This window comes from Camelina sativa, chromosome 16, assembly GCF_000633955.1.
Source record: "Camelina sativa cultivar DH55 chromosome 16, Cs, whole genome shotgun sequence".
Classification (NCBI taxonomy): Eukaryota; Viridiplantae; Streptophyta; class Magnoliopsida; order Brassicales; family Brassicaceae; genus Camelina; species Camelina sativa.
The window spans coordinates 4362390-4385066 of NC_025700.1; the positions used below are offsets into that span (position 1 = coordinate 4362390).

General features: G+C 36.9%; 4 protein-coding genes across 5 annotated transcripts; all 4 read right to left on the reverse strand.

The window, feature by feature from the left end:
- LOC104749727 (gamma-secretase subunit APH1-like) lies at positions 116 to 2129 on the reverse strand. The gene is made up of 6 exons (XM_010471409.1): positions 1892 to 2129; positions 1554 to 1709; positions 1358 to 1443; positions 831 to 956; positions 561 to 688; positions 116 to 436 (listed from the first exon to the last, which is right to left on the reverse strand). The coding sequence occupies exons 1-6, from the start codon at positions 2002 to 2004 to the stop codon at positions 293 to 295; spliced, it is 753 nt and encodes a 250-aa protein (XP_010469711.1). The 5' UTR covers positions 2005 to 2129; the 3' UTR covers positions 116 to 292.
- On the reverse strand, positions 2218 to 5356 carry LOC104749728 (endonuclease III homolog 1, chloroplastic-like). 2 transcript variants are annotated; one of them, XM_010471410.2, is made up of 11 exons: positions 5152 to 5356; positions 4967 to 5058; positions 4492 to 4558; positions 4207 to 4263; positions 3991 to 4109; positions 3629 to 3695; positions 3423 to 3514; positions 3098 to 3235; positions 2898 to 3002; positions 2706 to 2789; positions 2218 to 2580 (listed from the first exon to the last, which is right to left on the reverse strand). In XM_010471410.2, exons 1-11 carry the CDS (start codon positions 5315 to 5317, stop codon positions 2434 to 2436), a joined length of 1134 nt encoding a protein of 377 aa, XP_010469712.1. In that variant the 5' UTR covers positions 5318 to 5356; the 3' UTR covers positions 2218 to 2433. The 2 variants fall into 2 exon arrangements, with proteins under 2 accessions (XP_010469712.1, XP_010469713.1); XM_010471411.2 differs by having other exon boundaries at positions 2434 to 2580; positions 4207 to 4254.
- Positions 8933 to 10378, reverse strand: LOC109129634 (F-box protein DOR-like). The gene is made up of 3 exons (XM_019238139.1): positions 10368 to 10378; positions 9177 to 9923; positions 8933 to 8946 (listed from the first exon to the last, which is right to left on the reverse strand). Exons 2-3 carry the CDS (start codon positions 9919 to 9921, stop codon positions 8933 to 8935), a joined length of 759 nt encoding a protein of 252 aa, XP_019093684.1. The 5' UTR covers positions 9922 to 9923; positions 10368 to 10378.
- LOC104749730 lies at positions 16786 to 18252 on the reverse strand. The gene has a single exon (XM_010471412.1). The coding sequence runs from the start codon at positions 18250 to 18252 to the stop codon at positions 16786 to 16788; it is 1467 nt and encodes a 488-aa protein (XP_010469714.1).

The following is a 22677-nucleotide window of genomic DNA, read 5'->3' on the forward strand; positions in this document are numbered from 1 at the left end:
ATATGACTGAGACCTCTTATAAGATAATACCAATTACCAAAAATGACAATGACCAACGCAACGAACCTCTTATGATCAACCGAGCAGAACTGGGATTTTCTGTAATATTTATCGGTATAAAACTTTCTCGGCTTTCTTAAAATATAGTTTAGGATCATAAGTGCGTGAAAAAACATAACGTTCAAGTTTCAAAGCAATTAGGGGATAAAGACGAATGAGGTTTGCAAGAGATACAATGATGCTAACGACCGTTCTACTGTTATTTTAGATGAGACATGAGACTGAGGCCAGATTACCGTGAGGCGCTGCTTTGGTTCCGGGTTTCCAACAACCTTTGCCAAACCATTTTTCCACAATGCACAAGAGTCAAGGATGCGACAAGGTAAAGAAGAGGAACACCGATTACACAACCTTCCGATGCAAAATTCACCAATGTCTGGTACGAAGAGCCAAGAAAACAAAAAACAAAAGATCACGTTTAAAAGAATTTTATGAAATGGTGATCAGCAAAGGATATATAGAGAATACAGGTGAGATTTGAAAATCTGAGATCTTATTACCAACATTCCAGCAGCAAGGTGTATGACTGGCACTATTACTTGATCTACTCTGTTCCCTTTTGCATACCCTTCGAAAGCAATGACCATCGAGAATGTGTGGATAGTAACAAAGGCAAGAGCAATGATTGCTGTAAGACATGGTTGTAAATATTACAACATGAGTACTAGTGCACTAGACAAAAAAAATCAAACCACTAGCGACTCAATGAAGAAGTTGCAAAGCTTCATAATCTATGTTGTAAGAACAAAACTTAGGTTCAGTTGACTCACCAGAGATGAGAAAAAATGGCACCTTCGAACATCTTTCGACATAGAATGTTGCTGGACCAAACGCTGGAGTTAAGAGGCTCAAACAAAAGAAGACAGCATGTGCCACACCATGACCTAAGCCACCAGCTGCATGCAATTGACTAGAATAGTCTTAGATCATGTCAAAAGAGTAAGAAATGGGATGCATAACAGGTGCTGGATGGGTTCCATACTTCCATGTTAGTTTCAGCTATATGGTTATCTAACCTATTCTACAGCATTCTCCTTCTGGATGCACAATCAGAAACGAATGCCTAAATAAGGTTCGCTCGAGCTTCTGACAAGCTTTAAGGCCAAGACAGAAATATCTAAATCCTATTCAAGATCACGATACTTGCAACCTGTTTTTACTTCATATTTCTTAATCAAACAGCAAGAGTCAACAGGTGTGTTTGCCTATCTGATAATATAGACTAACACAAAAGCCAACTACAATCTATGAAATAAACTTAAAGATATTCAGAAATTAAACCGGAATGCGTACGTACCAAGAGCAATCTGCAGCTTATCAGTGAGAAACAGACGGGGCCTTGAGATCCGATCCGCAAAGGAATCCAAAACATCCTCAAGCCTCCTTCAGTATAACAAAGACAATAACAAGCTGAGATAGGATTCCAGTTATGATGTAGCATGAACAACAGTAGTAGTAAGAACTAAGAAGAAGAAGAAGAAGAAGAAACTTACTTGTAAACCTTCCAGAAAAGAAAACGAAGACCTTCCTGGAAACAAACAGAGGTGACAACAAGTAAAGCATAAGGCCACCACACATTGGCTTTGAGAGGAAGAAATGGTCTCCATAATCCTGACAAGATGATCAGACTCACAAGCCACAGCAACGTACTGCATTTATCATTTACCAAGCAAATCAAATCAGAGCATATATTCAAGTTTTTGATTCCAAAACCCTAACTTTTTCCAGTAAAAGTCTTCGCGAAACGCTCAAACGCTTAGACCCAAAGACTATTCGTAATCGAATCATTAGAGAAAAAAAGCAGAGAGAGACCCAAAAGAAAGAAAAGAACCTGGAGAGAACAGTGAGGATGAGAAAGGGCTTTCTGGAGATGACGGAGACGAAGAGTGATAGAGAAGGTCCCAGAGCCACCAGCGCGTATCCGATCCCCGCCGCGACCGTCATGCCCGCTCCCGCGTTGTCGTCGCTACTAAGTCGCTCAACTCTACTCCCAACGTAGACCTCGCGTGAACTCAAATCAATTGATAAAGATGCTTCCTTTTGTCAGTTTGTGGTTGTGGAAGAAAAGAAAAAAAAATCAGATCTTTATGTGGCTATTCAAATTCAACTATAGAGTAAAATTTTAACACCAGAAAATTAATTACTTAATTACTTGGGTTTATCAGAAACCCATACTCTGCAATCTTACCAATTTGAGTTTACCAACTTGTTCTAATCCTCTATTTACATGTTACAAAGGTCATCATCCTCAACATCCTACAAGTACAAACAAAGAGGCTTGTGTAGGTTTTGTAGCAATCCGCTCTTACAGTTTTCTAGGAACAGATCACAAAAATGGGGTTTTTCAAAATACTAAAGTCTTGGGACTTTGGATCATAGTTCTTTGCTTCTTCCGTTAGATTTCTTCAACTTGGATGAAGGACTTGATGTCTCTTTGAATGCAGCAGGACAGAGCTTAGTGATACTGCAGGCTTCGCAACGAGGTCTTAGCGGTGTGCAAATCATTTGTCCAAAACCCACCTATTACAAATTTTAAACAAGACAAGAAGGGAAGGCCGGTTAAGTTATGATTCAATGTTTTCATTTGATTTGTATAGTCTCAACTGTATCTTTATGGTTAGAAGAAACGGTGAGGGATGACGTACCAAGAGGGGGTTAATGGCGACCCATTCTTCCTTTGGAAGCCATTGTTGCAAAGCTACTCTTGTTTCCTCCGGAGATGTAGTTTTCTAGCAAATCACAGATTACGTATGTGTGACAAAGAACAGGCAAACAGAAGACGATTTGCTCTGTTTTTTCACAAATACAAGTTCTGATTTAAGCCAATTGTGAAGTACCTGTTTGGTTCCTGATCGAGACACCCAACCAAGTCGATTGCAAATGCGATGCACATGTGTATCCACACATATACCTTGTACATCATTCCATGCTATATGCAGAATCTGACATGTGATAATAGAAGAAAACTTTAAGAAGCTTTTTGATACCATTTCATCTAACTCACAAGATAGAAGTAAATAATTTGGTCAATTTTTACCAGATGGGCCATCTTGGGACCGATCCCTGGAAGAGACAGTAGGTCGTCCAAAGAGTTTGGAATGTCTCCGTTATATTTCACTAGACAAATTCTAGCTATTTTCTTCATATATGTAGCCTTCCTTGTATAAAATCCAACCTGATAGTAAAGGCAAACTGTTAATTTCGTAACCAAAAATTTACTAAGAACAAAGGCCCTAGAGTCTCTCATTCCTTTCCTTATTTCCACTTTTTTTTTTGAGAAATTGGTAAAGAAATTAGAACACAAAGAGGCTCATGTCAGAGGCAATTATGTGAAGAAGTAAGACGACACTTGGATAACATACCGGATAGATCAATTCTTTTATGGTTGATTCATCAGCTTTATCAACGGCTTCGGGCGTAAGAAGGCCGTTTTGATGAAGACGATGTATAGCCGCTGCGTGTTGAAAGCATCTGAATAGTAAGTATGCATGTATAATCAAAGATTCTTGTAAATGTCCATGATTAGAAAAGTGAAATAACTGTTTCTTTAACAGCACACAAAGCCCACCATTATTAACTTGATCTTTTGTCTGACTTGAGAGAAGTGCTCCTAGCAAGACAGCAAATCTTCTTTCCTAGGTATAGCAAAAAACTGATCAGTATTGAAACAAGAGCAATCCACCCCTATGCTTTCAAGCATAACTTGGTCTTGTGAAATATGAAAACAACAAAGAGAAAGAGGTGTTTCTTGAGCAAACGATAAGAATCCTTTCCTAACCTATTCACTGACGATACATACAACAAATTTATAAGCGGCTTGAGGAAAAATGTTCTTTATACAGTAAAACGAAAACCTCAAGCCCATAGAGCTAGAATAACCTCAGTGTATCTCAGCATACTTTCACACAAAATTGAGGAAAATAGTTATACCGTAGGAGGCAGAAAGCTTCCGGCCTTATCACATCCCATAGAATCAACTGGTGCGTCTTCAGAAGATCTCATTTGACGAATACCCTCAAGCACTTTTACCCAGTTTTCAGGCGGATTTCCTGGATTATAACTAACAAGTTACTGTGTGTGAAGAAATCTGTAAAGTAAAAACCACTTCAACCCTATCATTAAGGGGCTCGCTGCATGATAACATACCTACTGTTTTGACTGAAGTCCCAGTGATGCTAGTTTCCGGTGACCTCCCTGCATAAACTAGATAATTATATCCTCTTAACCGTTTAAAGAATCTTCTTGAGGCTAGAATATCTCTTACCAACTTCTTTTCAGATTAAATCTGTAAATTTATTCAATGACAAGTACATATCATGCAACTAGTTTAGAAGAGTAGTCAGGTTCTTGGCTGTTTCATTCTACCTGGTGATTGATATTAAGTTTAATAAATGGTTGGGAATGTGAGGTTCCGAGTATAATGAGACTTACTAGATGAAGGAGATGCAATATTCTTTTTGTAAGCGAAATCTTCTATATCGGGCAAACCACATAGTTGCTGCATCATTAAATACGAAGACATTGCATTAAGCAACGCATATAGACTCTAAAATAGTAAATACTAACACAGGTTACTCATATATGGTCATGGAACAAAATGGAAACAATAGACAAGGTTTCCTCTCCTTTGCTGAAGCATGATCATAGCATAGCCAGGACAACAAAAAAATTCAAAAACACTAGGATCACTACCAACCTCATAAGGTTGCGTTGGGTCAGGCTAACTTAAAACTAAAGACATTTGGATGATCGGGACAAAATCAGAACCAAGTAAAACTCATTCCGAAGAAAGTATCACACTTGAGATCAAGGAGAGGTGTAATCTCCAGAACCCAAGTCCTACAAAATTGTAAATTGTAAACCCTCAATTCCATTTTGAAAATAGAGCAAAAAGGAGGAAACTTACTTTGCCGGGGAGAGGCTCCAAAGGTTCCTGCTTTAGCCTTTTCTTCCGGGTATACACTCGAGTCTCAGACCCAGAAACTACATTGGCTGGTTCTGGTGCAACATACACACTAGTTTACGCACAACAACACACACAAAAAAAATTTCCATTGAATTTGAACAGATAGAGGGAGAGAGAAAATGAACCTGATTTGGAATCAGAGAGAGGATGTTGTTGGGTTTTCAAGGATAAGGGCTTATTAGAAGAAGATACAGCTCCCTGAATTTGGCGATTCATAGTCCGAATTCGATAAAACCAAGCTGCGTTGTGAACAAGGGTTGAAGAAGCGGCTCCTCCGTTAACGAGACTCATAGAAGAATCGTAAAGTAAAAATTGCAACTTTGTTATTATTATTACTCTTTTATTTATTATTACTCAGAAGAATTATTAATTTTAAGGATAAGAAGCAAATATAAAATCGTTTTTTCAGTTAGACTGACCAAAATTTACTAAGACACAAGAACAAGAAAATGAAAAACTCTTATATACCAAATTATGTATATCAGTATCACAAGAACTCGTCGTATCTCTCTTTTTCTCTCTTTCAATTTCTTTTCTATCACACAACGACTATATATATATATATCAGTATCACAACAAAGTGGTTCGACCTCTCTTCTCTCTCTAGCTCGCTCTCTCTTCTCTCTCTCTCTATCTCTCTCTCTTCTCTTTCAGTTTCTTCCCAGCAATTCGTCCAAGAAACAGTATGGAGACGCCGGTGCCGGATTTAGTGTCCGAGGCAATGACGACGTTGAATGGTTCTGACGCAAAACTTGTCATTCCAAAGAAAACGTTGTTTGCAAGTGATTTTGCTACTAAACAGTCACGGCTCAACCTCAATGTGAAGCTAATGAATGGTTTCTTGAGTCAAGATGAGCAAAAGACGTTGTCAGCGAAGCGTTCCTTAGCAAAATACTACCTTCATCCAAATCACAAAGATCGTTATATGGGTTTCGTTCTAGAGGCATGCAAGAAGTTGTTCGTGATTGTGAAGGAGACGATCTTTGTGATTTGGATGAAGGTAGTATTTGTTTTGGTATTGTTCCTTCCAAAGATTCTGGTAACGACGAAACAGAGTCTGCTAACTTCTTTAATGAGACTCACCAATTCGATCATCTTTCCTTTGATCCAAACGACACTGAAGGATATCTTCCGAGGGAAACGGAGGATTTTGGTTACAATGAGGACGGGTCCATTCGTGATGCTTGACATCCGACCGTTTTTTTCACGTCCGCATCTTTCTAGACCATGTAGAGGACGTGAACCTTATGAAACGTTCTGATACTTCATAAGTTCGATTTTGTAACATTTGCTAGCTAGTGTCAAATTAGGATCTTAATTTCCCACTGGTTTTATGAACTTTTTTCGCTTATTGGATGACTATTTTCTGGTGTCTATGATTTGTGTGTTTCCTGATACCATATATTTCTATCCTCTTGTGTCTATGTTTGTATCTGATATGACATCGGAACAACAAACAAGAAAAAGCAACAACAAATATATATATATATATATATATATGTATTTCTCTCTTCTTCTGTCAGCTGATTGTAGTTAAGAACTACAAATTCAGATGAATGAAACAACCATCTTAGACAAGCATTGAAGTCAATGAGAATACATATTTCAGCTCTTTGATTGATCCAACACATGTACATATATGCATATAAATGCTACCTGTATTTACTATCCAAACAGATATACAATCCAGAAACAAAATTGTGGCCACAACATATGTTGGTTTGGCAAGTATACACTATTTAAGCCGTAAGATGCTATATCCTCGGGTTTAACAAACCTGTAAAGCTTTTTATTTTCATAGAGAATCGTCGAACAAGAAAACATCAGTGTTGAAGTCGGAATCTATGCCTGCCGCCTTGTCTATAGAGAAATCATTCATCAAAGCCAAGTCATCTTCCAAGAATGTCCTGGACTTGCGTGTCATGATGAGCATCTTAATTAGGTGTTTTCTGCTCTTTGAGTATCTCTCCATTATCTTCTGTAGCCTCAATAGGTACCACCTTTGAAGATATTTTACTCGATTTCCTCCACCTCGACGGCAAACTTTTGTTCCTCTTCACACTGTTCCTTATTATAGCTAGGTTGTTGGTTCTTGCTGATCACCTCGGTTTTCTTGGTGCTACTGTTGTTGCTGTTATTGCTGATGGTTCGTTTCAGTTCTGGAATTCTTGTTGGTTTTGAATTTGATCGAGGACCGTTGAACATGAGCTTCCTCTTACACCCTTCTTTGAGATCTAGCTTTCTTGTTTGGAGTTGTGCCCTAATGTTGAAGCATTAGCAACGGCCAGTCAGTACACAATTTTTTTAAAATTTTTAATTAATGGTCTCCCAAAACCTATTAGTTCGATATAGATGGGGAATGGCATTGGATTTTGGTGCACCCTAATATATCATGAATATGTATCTCAAGGGCTCATGAACTAGTTGGGAGAAGGTGCGATGACTGATGAGGAAGTATATGTTTACCGAAGGAAGTGTTTGGAGATATTGTCATATTTAGTTCATTTCCTTTTGATATTATGAATTTTGTTGTCTTACCAACATTTGATATATAGGAGGCCTCTTGCCAATTTCTATATAAACCATGTACCTGGCTTTTCAGTACTTGTAGTTTTGTATAAACAAGAAGTGCCTGTAGTCGGAAGTGAAATCAGACAAAAGGACCAGAGAGAAGAATTAATTTAAATAGATTACACCATCATCAACTTATAAAGATCACAAAACCAGTAGCAACTTATAAGAATCCCAACATCCTAAGAGCCAAACGAGCTATGTTACAAGATGTCAACTTATAAAGTCTTANGAGGCCTATTGTAAACCGTGTACCTGGCTTTTTCAGTACTTGTAGTTTTGTATAAACAAGAAATTTACCATTATCAATTACAAAATATTTATTTTCAGTGACTGTAGTCGGAAGTGAAATCAGACAAAAGGACCAGAGAGAAGAATTATTTTAAATAGCTTACACCATCATCAAACTTATAAAGATCACAAAACCAGTAGCAACTTATAAGAATCCCAACATCCTAAGAGCCAAACGAGCTATGTTACAAGATGTCAACTTATAAAGTCTTAGAATGCTTGTATAAGCTTCACGTCCTCTACATAGTCTAGAAATATGTAATTGTTATAACCATTAATGGGTTCCATTCCTTGGATTTCAACCAATGTTTTCACGCCCGGCCCGGACCGGCCGGTCCGACCGGTTAACCCGTGACTCGGAGACTTTACCGGTTCGAGTATAGTGCTAATAACCGGTAGTAATAAAACCAGTAAAACCCAAAAAAAACCGCTATTAACCCGCGACCCGGTGAACCGGTTGACCCGGCTGGTTAGCGGTTCAAAAAAATCTATTTGAATTTTGAAAAAAATATAAGGATTCACAATTTTAATTATTTTAAAAACTTTTTCTTCTTTTATAACTTATACGGCAACACACATGACTCACGACACACATCTTTTTTTCAACTTCTTTGTCATCTCTCATGTTTTGCGTAAGAACAATTGATTGTTTTTGGAGATGTTTTATTAGTGTTTTTTTATTTTTTTTATTTGAATTTAAAAGTTTTAATCATTTATTATTATTATTAAACTTCATACTTTGTTAAACATGATATTCTTTTTCCAATATTTTTAAAAATGATTATTTTATATAAATACATTAAACATATTTTACTCAGTTGACCCGTAGTTGAGCCCAGTTGACCCGATGACCCGGTGACCCGGGAGCTAGTCCGGTTCACAATTCGGGTCGGGTTTCAAAACATTGATTTCAACTGTTCTGATAGTTTTCCTCTCCAAATTGTAGTAGAAAACATAAAAGGCTGAGATGGAGAGTGTGACGGATAGCGTAACGATAACACAACTTCATTTGTACCAGTCACTCCAGCAAACATTAACATGTCCTTAGCAAGTACATTCTGCCACAGAGGTGGCAATCCGTAAATATGCTTCGACCATTCATTTTTTCCGGGGTCTCCTAGAACCCACATCTCAAAACCTTTTCCTTTATGATAATTCCACGCAAGTGAGGCCAATTTACCGTTGTAGTTAATCAGAGTAGCTGTAGGACACAAAACCCTAATGAAAGGTTCCAAGATTTTAATAAAGCTGAACTTCTCAGACCTAACATGAAAGCAAACTATCATACCTATCCCTGAACAGATGTCAGCCATGGCTGGATAATACAATACACCATTGATGCATATCCCTTTAGAACCATGAATATGGGGTATGCAACATTCGATCATCCTCCAAGAGAGTTTCTCAGTTCCTAATGTCAGAACCTGATGCTCCTTATAGATCCCACCTTCCACACTCATTGACAATACCTTGTATTGCTTTTCAGTGGGATCATACCCAAAATAGCTTTGAATCCAAATCCTCTTTCTTGTATTAGGTTTCGGTAAGGTTAAGGATTGTCTGGTGCTAGGGTTCCATATCGCCGACAACAATTCTGGAGTTTTCCTTCCCTCAAAAATATGTCCATATCTAAGAAAGACAAGGCCACCGATAGGACTGATAATATTATAGCGACCATTGAAGGGAATTTTCATATGATAAGAGGCAGCTAAAAGAGACGAGCTCTCATCAGGATTTAGATGCTGAGGTGTCGAGAAGAAGCACAACTCACTGTCTTTTCGGCAGGCGAACAAGATCCTTGGGCGAGCAGAAGATCTGGTCGAGTACAACTCCGTGAAATAGGGAAGGCCAAGTAAGGAGGCCCATAGCTTTGATACACAACGACATGTCGCTATAGATTTCACCGGCAACCTCAAGAATATCTCAATATAGAGATCATTTGGGATCGGTTCAGAGTTTTCGTCAGCATTTGTTGAGTGGCGTTGAAGAGTGGCTTGTCGAGCCTCCGACACATTCTGCCACCGTGAATTCATGTCTGCAGTAATCAAATTCCTTTTAGGTTTAGAAACGGCACACATGATATAGTTTGCAATAAGAAACGTCGCAGGATTCATAATGACTAGAATAAAACTTAACATACATAGAGGTTTGAGGTGTTTCTTGCAATCCTCGAAAATATTCTAACAGCTTTCTTTGATTTTCATTTCATCTTGTTTTTCTAATTTACTGAAGCCAAGGCAACGTAATCACAAACACTCCGATCACAGGTTAACTTCAAACACAGAACATTTGGAAAACTGAGACCAAAATATTCCGTACAAATTTTATAATCAGATTATAACTGTAAAGACAGTCAATGAAAAGTACAAACCATGCAACCAGTTTAGGAAGTAGTCAAGTTCTATGGCTATATCTTTCTACCTAGTGATTGATATTAAGTTTAATGAATGGTTTGGAATGTGAAAAGACAGAGACTTACTGGATGAAGGAGATCCAGTGTTCTTTTTGTAAATCTTGTATATCGTACGGTAATCCGCATAGCTGCTGCATCAGAAAATACGAAAAGACCAAAGACGCTACATTGATCAACAAACTAGTAATACTAACACAAGGTCAGTGGAACAAAATGGAAACACTAATTAAACAAGGTTCTCTCATAGCATAGGCAGGGCAACAAAATCAAAAACACACTAGGATCACAAAACAACCCATAGGGTGGGTTGGGTGATATTAATCTCCTTTGAAACTTACTTTGTGGGCATTGATTCCTTTGCCGGGAGGTATCTCCAAAGGTTCATGCTTTAGCTTTCTCTTCGGGGTATACACTCGAATCTCCGACCCAGAAGCTCCATTGGCTGGTTCTAGTGCAACATACTACTAGTCAAACACCCCATGATGATAATAACAGCAACAACAACACAAAAATTCCCATGGCATTTGAACACGAAGAGTGATAGAGAAAACAACCTGAGTTGGAATCCGAGAGAGGATTCAAGGAGATGGGTTTAGAGGAAAATACAGTTCCGTGAATTTGGCGATTCATGATTCGAATTCGTTAAAACCAAGCGGCGTCGTGAGAAGGGTTGAAGAAGCTGCTCTGTAAAAGTTAAAGTAAATTAGTAAACTAAAGAATTACAGTTTTTTTTTTTTAATAATAATTTTAAGAAGATCATAAAATAAAATAAAATTTACTAATATTATTTACCCGAGAAAGAAGCAAAGAGTTTAAAGATAAAAAAAAGTCGGTAAGTAAATTTTTTTTTGTTTCCAAAATAAACGTATATATAATATATAATGTGGGAAGATCAATCTCATCACATTAAAGTTAATCCACCTTCGAAAACAAAACATATTTACCCTAGATTTATCAAAACCTAGTGTCGTCTAAATAGAGAAGATTTTCAAATTCATAAACCGAGGAAAAAACGGATCAAACCTCTATTATTTGATTAAATAAGAGAGAATATATACTAGGATAATCTGTTTCGAAAACTACAGAAAATAATCGAAAATAATCAAAAAAAACAAACCTGAATCTAATTAAACGTGGATTCAGAATTATCAAGACCTAGAAATTATCATATGTAAAAGAACTTACCCTATGCGAGTCACTTGATAATTAGGTTTTTACCATGTTCTGCTTTGGTCTTAAATCAGTTCCATAATTCAATTTTTAGTTTTGGTGTTTCTGTATTAACTTCGTTTCAGATCAAAATATAATGTAGGAAGATATAAAAATATAAATCAACAAAAGAAAAAAAAATAGTAATATATATTTTTTCTTGTCAAAATTAGTAGTATATTTATTGGAAACAAAATTAGTACTCCTTTTGATGTTAAAGAAGTTTTTTTGTTTTGTTTCATTTTTTTTAAATTTCTATACATTTTTCAATGTTGTTGGGTAGTTTTTTATTTATATTCTGCAGTTTTTTCATGATTAGTTAAATAGTATTTTTAGTTAAGTTAATTAGTTTTTAAAAGTAATTTCTTATATTTGGTGCTTTATAAAACATCTTATAAATTATAATTTAAGATAGATGTAGTAATTTGTTGTGGAGAAAATGTAAAAAAATCATCAACTTACCGAAAATAATGATAAAAAAACAAGAATTTTACATGAATGATTAAATATCTAACTTTTATTTAACTCATTTCGTGTTCACTCTTCGATGAGCCTGTAGTGCTAATGACAGAGACAAATGAGAAATTTAACCAAAAGGTGGTGGGCTAGTGGTTCTAGCTTTGGTGGAAGAGTTGTACTGTTGGTCTAGGCCAAAGATCGATTCTCCCCAAACGCATAATTGCTCAGCTTTATCCCCCCATTTGCATCCCTCCATGGGTTTATTTAATATAAGCAAATGAGATTTTTTTTTTTTTTTTTGAAATAGGAGCACAAGAGAATTAAATCCTATATTATACCAACCTGGAACACAATCAACCTTTTTTAGTAAAATGGATATTAGTGTAAAAGGTCGTATGTTTGATAATTTTATTAGTGAAAGAAGTACAAGTCTTGAGATGTGGGTTCTAGAAGATCCCGGAAAACATGAATTGTCCAAGCATGTTTAAGATCATCTGGGATTCGATGAAGAGAAAGTTTGGAGGCAATGAAAGGGTGAAGCGATCTCTTCTCCAAACCCTGAGAAGAGACTTTGAGGTTCTAACAATGAAGAATGATGAGAAAATTGACGATTACTTTAGGAGAGTAATGTCAGTCTCCAACAAGATGAGAAGCAATGGTGAAGACATGCCCGATTCGAAGATAGTTGAGAAGATACTTCGAACTTTAACTGATAAGTTCACTTATGTGGTGGTATCCATCGAAGAGTCCAAGGATACAAGGAGCATGACGATTGATGAACTGCAGAGTTCTCTGTCTGTTCATGAGAAGAAGTTTCAGAAGAGCATCCATGAAGAAGATGATCAAACTCTTAATGTCAGAGGTAGAGGCAGAGGATCCTACAGAGGTCAAGGCCGAGGCAGAGGACGCTCCTTTAACAAGGCTGTGATCGAGTGTTACAGATGTCACAAGCTTGGTCATTTCCAATATGAATGTCCAACGGGGAACAACAACTACAATGCACAATTTGCAGAAATTGAGAAAGAGGATGAAGTTCTGCTTATGGCATATGTTGAGTTGCAAGGAACCAGAAGAGGAGATGTTTGGTTTGTGGATTCTGGATGCTCAAATCATATGTGTGGAGAAAATGATATGTTCTCTAGTCTGGATGCAAACTTCACACATAACATCAAATTGGGGAACAATCACAAGCTAATGGTGTGTGGGAAAGGCGTGGTGAAAATAACGCTTAATGGAGTAAGCTATGTGATAAGCGACGTATACTATGTCCCAGAATTGAAGAACAATCTGTTGAGTGTTGGGCAGCTTCAAGAGAAGGGTTTGGATGTAATATTCAAAGGAGGAGAACGCAAAACATGCAGCATATTTCATCATTCAAGAGGGAAAATTGCAGAATCTGTCATGAGTGCCAATCGTATGTTCATCCTGCTAGGAGAAACGACTAACAAAACTGAAGAGGTGAAGTGTCTGAAGATTGATATCACAGACAAAGCAGAGTTGTGGCACCACAGATTCAGTCATCTGGGCTACAAGGGTCTTCACACATTATGAAGCAAAGAAATGGTGGAGGGTCTACCTAGCATCGGAGATGTAAAGATCACGTGTGAGGCCTGCATCAAGGGGAAACATCATCATGTTCTATTTCCGAAACAAAGCAAGTGGAGAGTGACTGAAAAACTGCAGCTCATTCACTCTGATCTCTGCGGTCCGATCAGTCCACCATCAAACAGCCAAAGGAGGTACTTGATAAGTTTCATTGACGATTTTTCTAGAAAAGCATGGATATACTTTGTGTTAGAAAAGTCAGAAGCTTTCAATCAATTCAAGACATTTAAGGCGTTTGTGGAGAAGCAAACTGGACTATCTATCAAGTGTTTGAGAACTGATAGAGGAGGAGAATACTACTCCAATGAGTTCAAGGAGTTCTATAGAGAGCATGGCATCAGAAGACAATTTACTACAACCTACACTCCGCAGCAAAACGGCATTGCTGAACGCATGAACCGAACCATCATGAATATGGTGAGAGCAGCTCTTTGGGAAAAGGAAGTACCAAAAGAGTTTTGGCCGGATGCTGTCCAATGGGTGAATCACGTTCTCAACAGATCTCCTACGGTGATCGTTCAAGACATGACTCCGGAGGAGGCATGGAGTGGTAGGAAACCATCAGTTGAGCATTTCAGAATATTTAGCTGTATCGGGTATGTTCATGTGTCTGATGTCAACAGAACTAAACTTGATGCCAAAAGCATAAAGTGCGTTCTGTTAGGCTTTAGTAGTGAATCCAAGGCCTGGAAAATGTTTGATCCTGTGGAGAGAAAGATTTACATCAGCAGAGATGTGATATTTGAGGAGGATAAGAAGTGGAATTGGGAAGATGTTGGGTACTCAAGTGAACAGAATACAGAGCTTGAGTGGGAAGAGGAATACGAAGATACTGAAACTGGAGAAGAAGAAGAAGCAGAGGAAGAAGAAGCAGAGGAAGAAGAAGTTCATATTGTTCCTGTTCCTGCACCAAATGCGACTCAAAGCAATACAACAATGGGGGGAGAGCAAGAAAACTACCAGTCTGGGCTGCAGATTATACATTAGGAGAGGAGTTGTCAGATTCTGAAGAAGAAGCAAACATGACAACAGTTGAGCACTTGGCTTTTATGGTGATCACAGATCCTACCAACTTTCAAGAAGCTGCACAAGGTCAGAAATGGAGGATAGCAATGGATGCAGAGATACAATCCATTGAGAAAAACCAGACCTGGTCATTGACTACTCTTCCTGATGGAGCTAAAGCTATTGGGGTTAAGTGGATCTACAAGACTAAACTCTATAAGCTAGGAGAGGTGGATAAGTTTAAAGCTCGACTGGTTGTAAAAGGGTATGCTCAAGAGTACGATGTAGACTACACAGAGGTTTTTGCACCAGTGGCTCAGTTGGATACTGTGAGGATGATCATTGCTTTAGCAGCTCAAAGAGGATGAAGAATCTATCAACTAGATGTCAAATCCACTTTTCTCCATGGTGAGCTGCAAGAAGACGTATTTGTGCAGCAACCTCAAAGCAATGAAGTCTCAGGAAAGGAGCATATGGTCTACAAGCTGCATAAGGCTCTCTATGGACTGAAACAAGCACCAAGAGCCTGGTTCAGTCGCATTGAAGCTTATTTTGTCAAGGAGGGACTTGTGAGCAGCTCTAGTGAACAAACATTGTTCATCAAACGAAAGGGAGGTAAAACATTGATTGTGAGCATTTATGTTGATGATCTTTTGTTCACTAGTGATGATGAGGATTTGTTGAAAGAGTTCAAGCGCTCCATGAAAGATGAGTTTGACATGACTGATCTGGGAAAGATGAGATACTTTCTTGGTATTGAAGTGATCCAGGAGACTGATCGCATTTTTATCTGTCAAAGAAAGTATGCTGCTGAGATGATCGAGAGATTTAGTATGCAAAATTGGAATCCAGTTTGTATTCCAATAGTTCTTGGACAGAAGATTGGTCGGGATGAAGCTGGTGTGAAGGTCGACTCAACGAGGTACAAGCAAATGGTGGGGAGCTTAATGTATATCACAGCAACACGCCCTGACCTGATGTTTGTGGTAAGTCTCATAAGCCGTTTCATGTCAAATCCTACTGAGCTGCATTTCGCTACTGCAAAAAGAATCATGTGGTACTTGAAAGGAACGTTGGGCTATAGGATATGGTATAAACGTGAAGGTCACAGAGAACTCATAGGCTACACTGACAGTGATTATGTCGGGGATAAGGATGATAGTAGAAGCACTTCAGGTTATGTCTTCTTGATGAGTGGAGGAGCTGTAGCATGGTCCTCAAAGAAACAGCCTATTGTGACTATGTCATCGACTGAAGCAGAATATGTTGCTGCAGCTTGGTGTGCTTGTCAAGCTATTTGGATGAGAAGAATATTAAGAGAGATTGGTCACAAACAAGATGGTGAGATGATTCTGTTCTGTGATAACACATCTGCAATCAAGTTGTCCAAAAATGCAGTTATGCACGGGAAGGCTAAGCACATAAGGGTTCGATATCACTTTCTCAGAGAGTTAACCAAGGAAGGTGTTGTTAAGCTGGTTCATTGCGACACAGAGGAGCAGTTGGCGGACGTAATGACAAAGCCGTTGAAGCTTGCATCGTTTCAGTGGATCAGAGAGGCGTTTGGGATGCGCATTGTGAACTGAAACTCTTAGTGAGTTTAGTTCAAGGGAGGGTTTGTTGAGTAAGTTTAAGTCAATAAGAGACCTATTCTTCTGGTTAGAATGTGTCAAAGTTGTTTTGCTATTTTCCCGTTGTAAGTGGAACTAGTTGAGCTAGTTGCGTCGTGTCCTATCTTTTCGGTTCTGTTTCAGTTTTCATTGTATCTTTATAAACTGCATTAGAGCTAATGAGAACTAGATCATTCTGATTCAATTTGCAAGTCTTTGAAACTAGTATCTTACAGAGTTGACATCCGACCGTTTTTTCCTAGTCAGCATTTTTCTAGACCATGTAGAGGACGTGAAACTTATGAAACGTTCTGATACTTCATAAGTTGAGATTTTGTAACATTTGCTAGTGTCAAATTAGGATCTTTGGATCTTATTTGAACTCAATGAGAATATATATTTCAGCTCTTTGATTGATCCAACACATGTACATGTATATGCATATAAATGCTGCCTGTATAATTTATACTATCCAAACAGATATACAATCGAGAAACAAAATTGTGGCCAATACATATGTTGGTTTGGCAAGTATACACTATTTAAGCCGTATGATGCTATATGATCCTCAGGTTATCAAACTTTTTTTTTTTTTTTCATAGGGAATCGTCGAACAAGAAACCATCAGTGTTGAAGTCTAAATCTATGCCTTCTCTTCCCTTGAACTCGCAAAGCCCCACCGCCTTTTCTATAGAGAAATCATTCATCAAAGCAAAGTCATCTTCCAAGAATGTCCTGGACTTGCGTGTCATGATGAGCTTCTTAGGTGTTTTTTGCTCTTTGAGTATCTCTCCAGTATCTTCTGTAGCTTCAATAGGTACCACCTTTGAAGATATTTTACTCGATTTCCTCAACCTTGACGGCAAACTTTTGTTCCTCTTCACACTGTTCCTTATTATAGGTTGTTGGTTCTTGCTGATCATCTCGGTTTTGTTGGTGCTACTGTTGTTGCTGATTGTTCGTTTCAGTTCTGGAATCCTTGTTGGTTTTGAATTTGATCCAGGACCGTTGAACATGAGCTTCCTCTTGCACCCTTCTTTGAGATCTAGCTTCCTTGTTTGGAGTTGCGCCCTCATTGATCTTGGAGATGTACCTGCACTCTTGGATCCTAGTGACTTCTTCCTCCGTGGTGAAATTGAGAAATGCTTTAAGATATCCTCTGGTGTCCAATCAAACTTCTGCTCAAATGGCCAGAAAAGTGGCTCCACAACAATCTTTCTCTTCGAGTCCCCAGTTTCTGCGCTCTTCTTTAAAGATGTTGTCCCGGTGGTATTAGTAAGACCAGATGACACGACAGTTGAGTTAACCGGTGAAGGAGACTTCTCTGTTTCTACAGAGAAGCTAACTTTCTTTTCTTCAGGACTCTGTGAACTCACTAATCTATTGGAACTAGATGACTCTTCAGGTGGCTTCCTAGGACAAGTCTTGTTGTTGCTTTCTTGTAAACGTGAAGACGGCTTTGCAGAGCCATTTCCACGAGATTTACCAGCTGAGTTACAAACTCTTCCATCGTTTCGAACGTTTTCCAAAGAACATTTTGCGTTCTTTGAACTTGTCTGATGACGAGGATGATGACTCTCTTTGGTTGAGCTGGTACTGGATTCTTTATTCAAAGACAGAGAAGAGTTAGCCACACTTGACAACCACGAGACGATCTTTTCATCTACTGAGAAATGAAACGAGACGGACAATCTACGTTCCTCTAAAAGAGAAGTAGGAGACGCACAATCTGAAGACAACCAGATGGAATCACTGTCATCAAAACATCTCATCTTCATAAACTGTTTACCAGATTCATCGATCTTTTCACGCCTTGGTTGAGGGGAAACACCTGCAGATTTGGTCCTCTTTGTGTCTTTTGTTGTTTTAACATCTGGAAGAGCCTTTTTCCCCTGAGGCAGCCTCATGTATTCATAGTTACCTCCAGTTGATTTCGATCGAGGAAGAAGTAGTTTCGGATCATTCGTTGTGTTCTTCTTTTTCCTAATGGAGAATGTTGATGTAACCCTCTTCACAAAACCTTTAGATCCATCTTTCCCACCACCTGTAGAAGTAGAAGCCATATATATATATATATATATATATATTGCAGTTTTCAGTTTTTTTTGCTCCTTCAATCTTCAGAAAACAAAAAAATACAAAGTTTTGTTTTTGCTTTAAAAGCAGAACAATTCACACAACATGATAAACAACATTTGCGTGTGATTAGAGACTAAACCAGAAACGGTAAAATACACACAGGACAAATTCTTGTCAATCTCTGAATAAGAAAGCTAGAAAATGTCAACGACTTGATAACTGATTATATGAAAATTTTAAAATATCTTCTAACATTCTTGATTTTTTTTTTTTGTTCATGTAATACAAATGATGTATCCATTAAAAATCAATAAAGAAAATTCTGACACACCAAGCACTAAGTATGTTTTTGTTTTTTTGTTTTTTTTATTATGTTCTGAGCATTAGAGAAAGAGTCAACAAATAATTAAGCTTCTCGAACTGAAATTGAAACCGATCAGGTCCTAGAAGAATCTTAAATTAAACTGCTTATGCTAAGAACCAAGACTAGCTAGCTTTTACAAGAATAACTCTCAAGATATGCAATACCAATGACAAGTGGAAAAATAATGACAACGAAAGCAGAACAAAAATTAGAAGAACCTTTTGAGATTGAACGGCGAAATATATCCTTTTTTTTTTTTTGGTCAAAAACGGCGAAATATATCCATCAATCAAAGAGTGTGATAAATTAGGATTTGAATCGACGAGACGCAAATCTAAAAAATCGGACACTTTGGCGTCGATCCTGCACTAAGATTGTAGATTCATTTAGGCGCAGTAATGTATTTTTTTTTTATAGTATCATATTCTGAAATAGTAATTTAAAATACACTAGGGATCGACCCGCACATACGTGCGAAGTTTATTTAAAAAAACTAATTTTGATAATCAGTTTGTGAACATATTTTTCTTAAGAATTATACTAATTTGTTTTAATTTGATTTAGACAAAAAGAATGATCAGATTAATTTTTGTTATCAGTAAAAATAACTACACTAAGATATACTAAGAGAAATGTGATAAGTTTATTCAGGACAAAAAACTCTTTCCGTCCTATCATAGTGGATATAAAACTATTAAAACAATTAAACCCTATTAAAAACAAACACAAATATTTTAAGGATGAAAATAATTCACGTTTCCTTTCGCCATGTCCCATTCTGAAAATAATAGCATGCTATTATATCATTCCCTAAACTTATGTATACAATTTAATTTAATTTGTAGATCTGAGGTTGCTCTATGTTTGTTTAATCATCAGATGAAAGTAAAAGGTTGTGAGACTTAAATTTGTTAAAAATAAATTCAAAGAAAAAAAAATACTTTGTATTTGTGTTAATCTCAGGAACATCTTAAAGAAGAATTTGGCTTTATGTTCACCATATGATTCTAAAATAGCCAAGATTAAAGGTGCCAAAACATACTTGTTTCTATGTTTTTTTCCAATACCAAAACCAATCCAACCAAAGTGTTATGCTTCTTTGTCTAAAATACTTTAACATCCAACCAAAGTGTTAGCCGTGGGTACTAAAACAAATCCAACCAAAGAGTTACGTTTCCCAATATCAGTCACAAGACTGATATTTATTCAGACGCGGGTCCAAATTCAAACTGGAAAATATTCCCAAAAGAGAATCTGACACAATACCATTAGGTTGAGTGTTTGTCTTGTGATATCTCTTGGGTTATAAAGAAAACCAAACCACGGAAGAAAAAAAGCTTGAGCAACAACAAACCACAAAAACATGCTTCATTTTTTATTTTAAAAATAAATCTCTATTGAGAATACGTTTTGGTTCTGGAGATATTGGAGTTCAATAATTTTTGGTAAATTCTGAGTGATACAGATCCTAGTTTCAATTCACATGATGACTATATTTATGGGATAGCTTAGTCGATTTCAGAATATTCTTTGGATTTTCTTAATATACCTAATTGTTTAATATATTCAATAATTTAAATACAATCCAAACTAATTATTTGATTTCCGATTACTGCTCATAGCTAATAGTTAGGGATATTGATTTAGTTTTGGTTTCCTTAAATGTTTTATATTAATAGTTTTTTCGGTGTAAATCAAATTCCTATATGGTTAGTTTTTTTAAATGCATTATTTGGTATGAATGATTTGCGATTAATGCTCCCAGCCAATAATAGTTAGAGATACTAATATGGTTTTGACATACTAAATGTTTCTATTAATAATTTTTTGGTTTAACTTGTTTTGTAGATTTGGAATCTGTTTCGATCAGCTTATATCCATTCCAGATCCGAATAGCAACACATGATCCTAACTCAAACATATTGGCTAACAAACAGATCTGCACGTTTAATATATGTTAATTTCCGATTTGCCTTTTTTTTTTTAAGTGTACTCCCCGAGTTCAAAATAAAAGGCGTATTGTTATAAAATTATAGATCCGACCAATCACAGTAAAATATAGTTTTGGAATTGCTTAACTTATGAGATATGAATTTAAATTTTTATTTTTTATTTTTTTTACTTTGAGTAGTATGGCAAGTCCAAATAATTAGGATCCTATATTGGAATCTGATTTCTTTATTAAAGTAAATTTTAAAACTATTATTAAGGTAACAAACTATAGTTGATTATGATTTGAAGTTTAAATGCTTGATTATTAAGATAACAAATTAAAAATAGAGAAATACCCTAGAATGGCACATATTTAGGTTTAGTTCCAAAACTAGCACACACGCTGTAATGTTCCAAAACTAGCATTTCTTAATATTGAGTAATTAATAGAGAGAAATATTATTATTTTAAAAAACTCAAAAAATCGAAACCCGATCTCTCTCACATTTCTCTCCGGCGAAGCTTGATGAATTTTCCGATCAGAGATCTTCATTTCTGATCTCAGATTTTCCCAGTGCTCCATCGTCTCCGGTGTTCCATCTCTCTGGTGCTCCATCATCTCCGGTGCTCCATTTTCTATCTACAACATCGCTCATCTCTATCTTCCTCTAAGATAGAGTAGATCTTCATCTCCATCTCCATTTTTTATTGTCTATCTTCATCTCCATTGTCTATCTGCAAAATCAAAGACATTGCAGATCGAGGATGGTGTAAAATTCAAGATTGTTGCCGATTGCAGAAGCTTCGCATGAGTTATAAGCAGCTTTGTTTCCAGCGAAGCTGAACACGATGGCGAAAAAGTCGCATCAATGAAAAGAAAATTGGATCTGCTTCTTAGTTTTCTTCCACCTCCGGTGATATCGAGAGCAATTGGCGATTCTTGTCATCATTTGGTTACCAAGAATCTTGGTCTAAGATCAACACTCTCAGGTACTAGTTTTTAATTCAGAATCTCGCCGTAGAGAACATAAAAAATGGTATGATGTTAGTGTGGTAAAAAGAATCTGCAAATGCTTTAGCAACACTGGTTGTCTTGTGTAGGTTGATGGAAGCCAAATCCATCATGGATTTAGTACATTATGATTGTGATTCTGATCCTTGGCAATCTCAGTAGCTGACAACTCTCTCTTGTTGTAAAGTCACCGTCTTTAACCCAAGAAACCTCTATGACTACGGCGGTGATGAGAGGAAGAAGATATATGACGATGATGGTTGTGGGAGGGTCGTGAGTTGTGTGGAGGAAAGTGGGTTAGGGCATGAGATTTGGATTAGGATTGAGAGAGTGGAGAAAGGTTTCAGTGGGAAGAGTAGGCATGTGTTCTTTAGAGAAGTATTGTTACTATTGTTACCAAGCTCTTTAGTATTATTTAACATGATGTTGTTGTGTTTGGAAAGAAAGATTATCAACAATGACGGATTATACAGAGAATGGTGAGAGTTTTGTGGTGTGTTTGCTATTTGTAGAAATGTTTGCAGCTAATGATTTCTCTTGGTCTCTACCAATTTTTGGAGTTTGAATTCAGTCTTTTTTTTAGTTTTGTAGTAGTGTGCTTATTGTTTGGTTATTTACATGGATTAGTTTACCACCAGCTTCTTTTGTTTAATATGATTTTGTATGCACGTTAGACGAACTGGATTATGTAACAAGCCAGGAAGTAGAGCTCGTCGTGAGAAACTGAGAAGGGAAACACTGAATAATATATCTATGTTCAGAGTTTTGTCTAACTCATGTTTTTGTTATTGTAGAAAACATGTGGTATGGTTAATTCAGATGAATTTTAGAAACTATTACAGGTTTCTTCGTTAACTCACATATGAGAGTACAGTCGTGGATGATTTTTTGATTCTGGTCGTCACCAATTTTGGATTTTCTGAACATTCAGGAAGACATTCCTAAATTTCAATGATGTCTTCCTAAACTTTATAATTTTTTTTCTAAATTAAAATAAATGAGTTTTTAACATTTTATTTATGTGGTACCTTAATGTATCACAAATTACTCTAATGTGATAAATTTTATGCTTTGAATTATTTTCAACCATTATAGGATTTA

Excerpts from the sequence above, each read along its gene's own strand:
- LOC104749730 (XM_010471412.1), bottom strand. The coding sequence starts at position 18,252 with ATGGCTTCTACTTCTACAGGTGGTGGGAAAGATGGATCTAAAGGTTTT.
- LOC104749727 (XM_010471409.1), bottom strand. The coding sequence starts at position 2,004 with ATGACGGTCGCGGCGGGGATCGGATACGCGCTGGTGGCTCTGGGACCT. Across the intron at positions 1,710-1,891 it reads ATCCTCACTGTTCTCTCCAG|TACGTTGCTGTGGCTTGTGA; the intron begins GTTCTTTTCTTT and ends TGATAAATGCAG. Across the intron at positions 1,444-1,553 it reads CTTTTCTGGAAGGTTTACAA|GAGGCTTGAGGATGTTTTGG; the intron begins GTAAGTTTCTTC and ends GTTATACTGAAG.
- LOC109129634 (XM_019238139.1), bottom strand. The coding sequence starts at position 9,921 with ATGAATTCACGGTGGCAGAATGTGTCGGAGGCTCGACAAGCCACTCTT.
- LOC104749728 (XM_010471410.2), bottom strand. The coding sequence starts at position 5,317 with ATGAGTCTCGTTAACGGAGGAGCCGCTTCTTCAACCCTTGTTCACAAC. Across the intron at positions 3,236-3,422 it reads TAAAAGAATTGATCTATCCG|GTTGGATTTTATACAAGGAA; the intron begins GTATGTTATCCA and ends CTTTACTATCAG. Across the intron at positions 3,003-3,097 it reads GTCCCAAGATGGCCCATCTG|ATTCTGCATATAGCATGGAA; the intron begins GTAAAAATTGAC and ends ATCACATGTCAG.